The following is a 10189-nucleotide window of genomic DNA, read 5'->3' on the forward strand; positions in this document are numbered from 1 at the left end:
GGGCTTGGTGCCAGGAGCTCGGGATAAAAGTGAAATACTCGTCACCAGGCCACCCACAGGCAAACGGGCAAGTAGAATCAATAAACAAATCCCTACTCAAAATTTGGAAGAAGAAAGTATGCAATCGGAAGGGCGAATGGGCAGAAGAGCTACCAGGAATCTTATGGGCTTACAGAACCTCGGTAAAAACCCCAATAGGGGAGACACCTTTCACTTTGGCATACAGAAGCGAAGCAATCACCCCCACATAAGTCACCTTACCAACACACCGAACCAGACACTTTGATCAGGCTGAGAACGACCAAGCTCTTGGAGAACAACTAGACCACCTTGAAGAAATAAGAGAGGAAGCAGAAGTCCAGAACATCCTCAACAAGAGAACTGTTGAGCAATATTTTAACAAACGGGTCAAACCAAGGTTGTTTAAGGTCGACGATCTGGTCCTAAGAGAAACAGAAGTCACCACCCAAGATCAAGGGAAGCTCGGTCCATGGTGGGGAAGGCCCTACGTAGTAACTGCTACCAGCCGCCCAGGATCATATTGACTCAAAGATAGCAAGGGAAGAAAGTTGCAGCATCCACGAAATGCTTAGCACCTAAAAAGGTTCTATCCTTAGAAAGTTTATCTCTTTATGCATCTATATTTATTTCGGAGACAATATTCTTTTTTGAGAATGTATACTTTAATCAAATATTGTAAAAATGAAACGGGCATGGAAATCAAAAGACCACACGACCCGCTCCAAAGTTAGCCACCAAGAGCCAAGTGACACACTCGTGGTGCAAACGAACAGGCATGTAGCTCAGAAAGACCACACGACCCTCTCTAAAGTTCACCAACGAACGGGCGTGGAGGTCAAAAAGATCACACGACCCTCTCTAAAGATTGACATCGAATGGTGGAGGTAAGAAGACCACACGACCCTCTTCAAAGTTCGCCAATGAAGGTGTGTGGAGGTCATAAAGACAACACGACCCTCTCCAAAGATAGCCACCAAAAGTTGAGTGACACACTCACGGTACAAACAAACAGGTGTGGAGGTCAGAAAGACCACACAACCCTCTCCAAAGATCGCCATCTAACGGGTGTAGAGGTCGGAAGACCACACGACCCTCTCCAAAGATAGCCACCAAAAGTCGAGTGACACACTTGCGGTGCAAACGAATGGGCGTGGAGGTAAAAAAAACAACACGACCCTCTCCAAAGTTCACCAACGAATGGGCGTAGAGGTGAGAAAAACCACACGACCCTCTCCAAAGTTAGCCATTAAAATGCAAGGGTGAGCGCAAAGGGTGGAAAGGCTTTAGTTAACACACTCCTAGTGCAATCCACAAAGGCATGGAGCTCAGGAGACCCCATGACTCAAAATTTCACAAGACAACCATCCACTAAACCCAAGTACAAAGGCAAGCCCGTGGACATGAAGGACTAAAACAGTGAACAATGCCGCGAAAAAGAACCAAAATGCGAAAAGGAGCAAAGTAGTATTGATCAACAACCAAGATTTTTTAAAGAAGTGCAGGATTTACAAAAACCCAAAAACAGGGGCCCAACAACCAAAATACTTGAAAGAAGTACAAAATCTACAAGCGCCCAAAAATAGGGCCCAACAATCAATTCAAATTAAGGAAAATTTTTCACTCCTGAGACGGGGGACATGGAAAGGTGTCTAGCATCATGTCCCGACCCATTGAATCTGCATATTGACAGGTAGCGACATCAGGCTTGAAGTCTTCCAAATTTAGACGACTCAGGTCGGTTTGAGGGTTGGCCAATAGGTGCATCTTCAAGTGCACTAGACTCGCACCATTCTCGTATCCAAAAGCCATGTCTCAAACAGCTCTGGTGGCAGCTAGCTAAGGGTGCAGTCGAATAATTTGGTTGTTCGAGGCAATTAGCTGAGGCTCCAACCTTCCCCGCACCTCCCGAAGCTCGTTCACATCTTTAGCCAACTTGGCCACAGTGCCAATCGTCCGATCTTGAGGGGCATCAATCTCTAAGCGATCCTTTTTATACTTGTCAAGCTCTGTGATCTTGGTGTCCTTCTCATGGCGCTCCTTCCAAAACGTCTCATTCCTCTGAGCCAACTCCTTAGTCACCTTTTCACACCTTTCTTCAGAACAAGCCAAGGTAGCAGCTGCCTCTTTGTACTTTCTTTCAGCGTCCAACCGGGATCGCCCGGAAGAGTCTAGAGCCCCCTTAAGGTGTAGTACCACCACCCTTGTGGCAGCTCTCTCCATCTCCGCCACATTCAAGGCAAAGCTATCGCGGGCATGGAGGCTCTCGACACGAAGGAGCTCAGAGCGAAATTTGGATGCTCCTTACAAAGAGAGTCGAGGTCAGCCTCCAGGGATTGAACATAACCATCAGACTGTTCCAGACAACCTTGCAGGAAGTCCCTCTCAGCCTTAAGGCGGTCGTTCTCTTGCTTAGCAGAACTTCTACCTCTCACTAACCTCCTCCTCCAAAGAAGCTCTCTCCTCCTCGATCCAGGACGCCAAGGCTTCTACATTCTGCACAAGCACAAAATGCTAAGCTAAAGTCCCATACTAGCACTAAAAGACACCTACATAGAAGCATGAATAAAACCAAAGAAGAACCTTACTGAAGCTAACATTTTCCTCAGGCACCTAGTTATTTCCACGACTACCTCTGACGGAAGCGTAAAAGCACGAGGGCCAGCATCCTCCACCTGACTAATGTCCCCCATTACATTGGCCTCAGCTCATGCTGGCTGCCCTAAGCTAAGGTCTAGGGCCACGGTAACTTTAGGAGTGGGCGCGGACAGGACATATTCGACACGGGCGCCGACTTGTTCCCTCACTGACTCATCTTGGCAGACTCTGAGTAACCCACTAACCCGATCTTCACACTATGTGCCTACTTCAACACCCACTTGATCCTTAAGGGCACTGCCGCCCTCATGAGGGGTAACTTCCCCACCAAATGACGACGGAGTCGGCAAATGGATGGACACCCTATTCTGATTTATGGGTAGAGTCTTGTCGCCTGAAATATTTGTAGGCAGGGAATGTGGAGAAGAGTTTAGGCCCCCTTGATGGGCAGTGCTGCTGCCAACAGCTTCAGTCACAGTGTCACAAATTGCAAAGGCGGGAACATCAAGCCCCCCTGCCACTAGACGTGGGGTCCATAGTAGAGACCAAGGGGAATTCGAAGGAGGCGTTCACAGAATCATCTCCCGAATGGGGTCTAAAATCATAGGCCAACGGGAGGTCCTCGAGGGCCTGCTTCATCGAAGTGCCTAGATTGTCAAGATTTGGGCTCATTGACGAGGAGGCTTTAATAGGGGACAACACCGACATATCCACCCTCGGAACAGTCACATCCACATACACTCCCTGCAACAATTTCCCAAGAGAACCAGAAGCACCAACAGGCGTCGCGCCCTCGCTACGAGGGCGCTTCATTTTTGGCCCCCCAGTCTGGGGAGCAGTTCATTTCGTCAGAAGGGGAACCGATTTGAGTTTTTCCCCATGACATGGGCGTGACTGGGCACCGAAAAGAATCTGTCAATACTCGAGGAAGGTCTTCTGACCACAGACGATCGTGGTCGTGGTCCTTCGCCCATTCACGAACAAGGTTCACGTGATTTTGTTGACTGTCAGTCAACTCCAATAACAGGTGTTTACCATCAGGGACACGCCCCTAGTTGGCAGAAATGGGGTAATCCCTAATGAGTATCTCATTGGGAAGAAAGGAGACACGAGGAAAGTAGAGAGGAGTACGAAGGAATCCAAAGAGAAAGGAAGAACGAAGAAACAGGACAGAAGCATCAGGAAATACGAAGAAAAATGAGGAAGACGAAAGAGCAAAGAAGAATAAAGAAAATGCCTACGGGAGGTAAATGGCGTGTGAAGCAGATAAGAGAAAGGTAATCATGAGGGTTCTTGGGAATCTAAAGGATTGGTTGAGCTGGTAGTTACACTTGTTTTTAAAACCTATTAAATGAGCGGGAACAGTTATGGCTGACGCAAGCCACGTCTTTCTTAAAAAAGAAAGGGTGGAAGCTAGTGCACGTCACCTAGCATGGGCTATAGCCAGAAGAAGGATAAGAATGAATCAATGCTTACAGACTAGCGCGATAAGTAATAAAAAAAAAAAAATTTGATTGTTTAATTTCCCATGTGCCAGCACAAAGGAAATTAGCTGGGTAATTGAAGGGGACATTTGGACCCTTGGGCTTCGAGCCCATCTCTAAGGCTAAACCCATCCATAAGTTCAAGAAGACTTATTCAAAGCTTAAAGTTAGAAGCCCCACAAATTAGAGGGCTCGTAACCACAATCACAGGATAAGATAACCCCAAATAAATGGGGATGAGGCCCACAACTGGACGTAAATATTCTAAGTAAGATAACTTCTATAAAACAGGAGATATCTTCTCCAATTAATAAGGGATCAGGAAGGATAAGCACACGAGACTAGCTAGTGACCAGAGTTAATCGTCATCACGCCACATCCTTCTATAAATAACTCAGCAGAGGTAACAAGTAGTTTCATCTTCATTTTATATACACTTATCCTTATACTGTTACTGACTTAAGCATCAAAGTTTACATAGGGAGACAAGCCACTACAACAAAAGTGGCTTTTGCGGCCACTTTTTTTTTCCGGCAACAAAAATCTGGTGGCAAAAAGGTTGTTTGTCCTATTGAGACACTAAGCTTGTGACATCTCAGAATTTGGCCACAAAAAGTATCTTTTTCTGGCGAAGTCTTCCCCGGTGATAATAGTTAGACGCTTGCTAATTAAGTTGTCAACAAGTTTATTGGGGCGGCTATTGTCGCTGCAATAAACTTTATGTTGTAATTATACCCACATATTTCCCTTTCCTCTCCCTCTGCCTCTTCTCCTTCCCGCGAAAGATCTCCTCCCACGAGATTCTAGAAAACCCATGCCCTAACCAGTTGACCTCCATAGTTTACCACCACCTTCTCGTAATAGCCACGACGATTCTCCATATTGGGTTTTGTTCAAAAACCTGCACCGATAAAATCCTCTCTCCCATTCTCAGTCACCATCTGCGCCGAAATCCATCCCAAACTTTAGGTAGCCGACTTAGTTGATTGTTGAAATCGACAACAATTTCTACAACTCAGGCCATCCTCACACACAAGAATCAATTGTGGATGACGAATTTATGTGGCGAGCTTGCGAGTTGCGATCCTCAGCACTAATTAGTGCTTGATATCAATTGAACTATATTCCTATACCGTAGGGATCTAGGGCGAATCCAGCAAGGTCAACCCAATCATTTACTCTCAAGTTTTATTGTTTCCCTCTTTATTTCCTTAGTAGATAGTTCATGCAATCTGTTAGTTTAATAATGTACGATTATTAAATGTTATATTTTTTATTTTGGTTAACTGAAATTTAGTCATAGACATAGTTGAACATCCCATGAACGTCAATTGGATGTGCTTATTTCAAATAAAAAAACCATTATCCTCCTCTGTTTGACAACTCTATTAACTGCATGTAATGGACATTTGTTGGATGGGAAAATACCAAGTGAAATGAACAATTTGTTTGTAGATTTTCTGGCTGCATTTGGTTGAAAAGAACAATTTGTTTGTACATTTTCTGGCTGCATTTGGTTTAGAGTTAACTCTCTGGTGGTTTAGTTTTTACAAGTCAGAATATTGTTTTTTAAAGGTACTGGGAAAATTGTACATAACCAGGCATCATATAATTTTATGGTCTAGTTGTTTAAGTTGGACTAAATTCCTATTAAATTTAGTGTATATTTCACTGACGTGGTTTGTTATTTAGACATTGCTCCCAAGGCAAAATAGAGAAACATTATGCTGTGAAGTTGTCGATACTCACAGCAAAATGACAGGGATTGTGTTTACTCCCATCTTTTAGTTTTTCTTACCTTTATACAATGATATAGTTGGGTTGGGGAATCATATGGTATTTTAGTTTTTAGATGTGGAGTTTATAATGCAACCCTGTTTTGTTTTGTTTGATTAAGCAGTTTAGTTCGATCAAAACTTTGTTTGAAGCTTTCCTCCACAACTTGCATTTAGTATCTCTACTTTTATCGATACCACTTGCCTCCAAGGAGTAAGAACTACTTATCGGAGCCCTGCTCGGGTGGGAAATAACAGTAACAAATAGGACTAACAATATATGTGGGAAATAGTACAACTGTAGTTTCATTTTTATACAACTGTGTTGTTTCCGTAAATAAATCATTTTTATACAACTGTGTAGTGTTTTTAGTTGTAAAGATAAAATTTCTGAAATCTGGTATGTTATCTCAAAATTTTCGACTTAGGGAATATCTTTTATTAAACTAAATTGTTTGTTTCGTTTATTTTGTTGAAGACCTTTGAATCCAATGTATCCTAATCTGTATATATAAATAATTTGTGTGTTTAGATTACTTTTTATGTATAAATAATTTGGTTTATTGTGTTTGTGAGAAAAGGCTAAGAAAATATACAAACTAATACTATTTGGTGAACACTACCAACCTGAAATTTTAGGCATACCTGAAGTACTTTGTAAACTGTTTTTGGGTTGTGATGTATATGATTTAGTAATAAATGCCAGCCTTATGAAGTTTCAAGCCACTGGGCTCTTTTGAATGTCTGTTTGTCTACCTCTCATGTGAGCACACCCAAAACTAGAGCACATGCATACCAGATCAGAATAAAATGTTAGTAGGTGTTCTTCTTTGTAAAACAGAACACATGCATACCAGTTTGTATTCTTTGCATACCAGATCAGCAAAACAAAACAACAAGTTTATCTTATTTATGATGACTTTTATTTCTATACTATTTTTCTGCATATTTGTGGACTGTTTGTCTGCTATAAATGCGTTAAAATTTAGCTGGAACCTGTTAAAATTTGAACACTGTGTTGGATCTTTCTTGGGGTAGATTTTTTGTTTTTTTCTACTTATTTATGAAGTGTTCCAGCCAAAATATACAATTTAAAAATGCAGTAAAATATTATTAAACTATATAATATTATATTCTTATTTTCACTTTAAGATGACTAGTCCAATGTGGACTCACCTAGCTAAAAGTCATTTGGTATAGTCAAAAGTTAATATTCTAGCCAAACTTGGAAGCTTGGCTATGGCTAGGCCATTGCCTGAACCATCTAAGATATCCTACACTGTACACTATATTCTTTACTTTGTCCTTACAATGTATACCATGTTGATATTGGTTCTATATCAACATGAAATATCCAAATTAGAGGGGAGAGTCCCGGACAACAACTATCATTATAGTCCTTGAGTGAAGTCTTTCCATTTCATTATCCAGGTTTTTTTATTTATTAAATAGATATAGGCTTAAGCAAGTAGAATAACAACTTGCTTAATTGTTTTTATTTTGTCTTTCATTATTTTGCTATTTGTTTCGAACTTTGTACATTCATCAATAGAGATTACATTTCACACTTTCATTTGTGGCATCATATCTAGATAGACAAGACGTGGATGGATATTGAAGATAGATTTGTGTCTAACGAATATGCATCGGGGGTTAACCAGTTCATCGCTATGGCTCGGGAACACGCACCCGGAGGATTTGACATTAGGTGTCCGTATCGTAGATGCCATAATATGTTCTTCCAACCAATAAATGTGGTCGAAGACCATTTATTTATCATAGGGATTGATCCTTCTTATAAGGCCTGGATATTCCATGGTGAGGATGAAGTATTGGATGTTAGTTCCTTAAATTCTGGTGATGAGACAAGCTTGAATGATGGCTACATTGATGATATGGATGAGATGCTGGATGACATTCAGCATGGAGCCTCTATGGACCACTCAGACAGCGTTCATAGACCTACTCATGGTGTATCAGAAGGGGGTCCAGGTGCCAACTTTGCTGACTTGTTAGAAGATGCACGTCGTCCACTCTATCCATCATGCCTAAAGTTCTCAAAGCTATCATTTATCGTAAAGTTGCTTCATATCAAGACAGTTGGTGGTTGGAGTGTTAAATCCTTTAACATGGTTATCAAGTTGTTGAAAGATGCATTTCCTAATGTTCTTCTCCCTGACTCGTACAATGAGGCATGTCGCTTGGAACATGGCCTTGGCTTTAATTACACCAAGATAGATGCTTTTTTGAATGATTGTGTTCTTTTTTGGAAGGAACATTCTGATAAAGAGAAGTGCCCTAAATGCAACACTCCGAGGTGGGTGTTAAGCACTAATAAGGTAAAGAAAATTCCACAAAAAGTGTTGAGATATTTTCCTTTGATCCCAAGGTTGCAAAGACTATTTGTGTCAAGTAAGACTGCCGTCGCAATGAAATGGCATGCTTCTGAACGGGTCAACAATGATAATGTCATGAGGCATCCTGCAGATTCGAAGGTCTGGAAAGATTTTGATCTCCATTATCCTACATTTGCCTCAGATTCTAGTAATGTGAGAATTGGTTTAGCTAGTGATGGTTTTAACTCATTTAACAATATAACTAAACCATACAGTATATGGCCAGTGATACTCGTACCTTATAACTTGCCCCCTTGGTTATGCATGAAAGATCCATACCTTATGCTATCTTTGCTAATCCCTGGCCCAAAAGCACCTGGTAATGATATTGACATCTATCTACGCCCTTTAATTGACGAATTGAAATATTTGTGGGAAGATGGAGTTAATACATACGATGCCTCTACCTCATCTAGGTTTCACTTACATGCCGCATTACTATGGACCATTAATGACTTTCCAGCGTATGCTAATCTTTCTGGGTGGAGCACAAAGGGAAAGCTGGCATGTCCAACATGCAATGATAAGACAGATTCATTGTGGTTGGTCTATGGGCGAAAGCATTGTTACATGGGTCATCGTTGGTGGTTGTCGGCAGGGCACAGGTGGAGATCTAAAAAGGTTGATTTTAATGGTAATACGGATTATTGGCATCAACCTATACATTTGTCAGGAGATGCTATACTGGAACAGTTGAAAGAAGTGACAGATGTACAGTTTGGGAAAACTACAAAGAAGAGGAAACGCATAGCCAATGAGTTGAATTGGACAAAAAGAAGTATATTTTTTAAGCTACCTTATTGGTCTTCCTTAGGTTTGAGGCATAACCTCGACGTCATGCAGATTGAGAAGAACATCTGCGATAGCATATTAGGCATTTTGATGAATATTGATGGAAAAAGTAAGGACTCCGCCAATGCATGAAGGGATTTAGCTAACCTTGGCATAAGAAAAGAATTACACTTACAACAGGATGGTGATCGTTATGCGATGAGGTTGGCATGTTACCAGTTAAATAAACTGGAGAAGAGATCTTTTTGTGAGTGGTTGGTAAATGTTAAGTTCCCTGATGGTTTTGCCTCAAACATTGCTCGATGTGTTAACGTTAGTGAATCAAAGATCTTAGGCATGAAAAGTCATGATTGTCATATTTTTATGCAAAGATTGCTTCCAGTTGTGATTGGTGGATACTTTACGAGTGATGTTCAACAAGCTTTGACTGAGTTAAGTACCTTTTTCAAAAAATTGTGTGCACGGGCATTATGCATTGATGTCATACAAAGGCTACAAACTAACATCTCTATTCTTCTTTGTAAACTGGAAATGATATTTCCACCTACATTTTTTGATATAATGGTGCATCTCGCCATCCATTTGCCACACGAAACCTTACTTGCGGGACCTGTGCAATATAGGTGGATGTATCATTTCAAAAGATATTTAGGAAAGTTCAAGCGTTATGTCAAAAATAAAGCCCGTCCAGAAGGCTCAATTGCCGATGCCTATGTTCATGTGGAGTGCCTTACATTTTGTTCAACTTATCTCCATGACATTGAGACAACTTTTAATAGAGAGGAACGAAATGTGGATGTCGGTCAAGACCATCAAGAAGGAAGTTTGTTTGTTTTCTCTCAAAAGGTTTGGCCGATGGGTTCGTCCTTTGCTAAAAGGTTGGATGATCCGCTTTTTGCAAAAGCGGAGTGGTACGTGCTCAACAACTGTCCTGAGATTGAACAATACCTAGAGTAAGTACAATAGTACTCTATACCAAAATTTCATACTCAACCTTCATCTTGTATACTTTTTTTAAAAGTAATTCTACTATTCTACTTGTCTCTGTGTGCAGACAACACTATGACAAGATGAAAGGAGAGGACACTAACAACATTGATCGTAGGCACCAAACAGAATTTCCCAA

The 10189-nt window shown here is 41.3% G+C and overlaps 1 protein-coding gene across 1 annotated transcript; it reads left to right on the forward strand.

Moving 5' to 3' along the window:
* The first annotated feature begins 7482 nt into the window (after positions 1-7482).
* On the forward strand, positions 7483-9195 carry LOC108981279. The gene has a single exon (XM_018952386.1). The coding sequence runs from the start codon at positions 7483-7485 to the stop codon at positions 9193-9195; it is 1713 nt and encodes a 570-aa protein (XP_018807931.1).
* The last annotated feature ends 994 nt before the right edge of the window (positions 9196-10189 follow it).

Source organism: Juglans regia, chromosome 12 (genome assembly GCF_001411555.2).
Source record: "Juglans regia cultivar Chandler chromosome 12, Walnut 2.0, whole genome shotgun sequence".
Classification (NCBI taxonomy): Eukaryota; Viridiplantae; Streptophyta; class Magnoliopsida; order Fagales; family Juglandaceae; genus Juglans; species Juglans regia.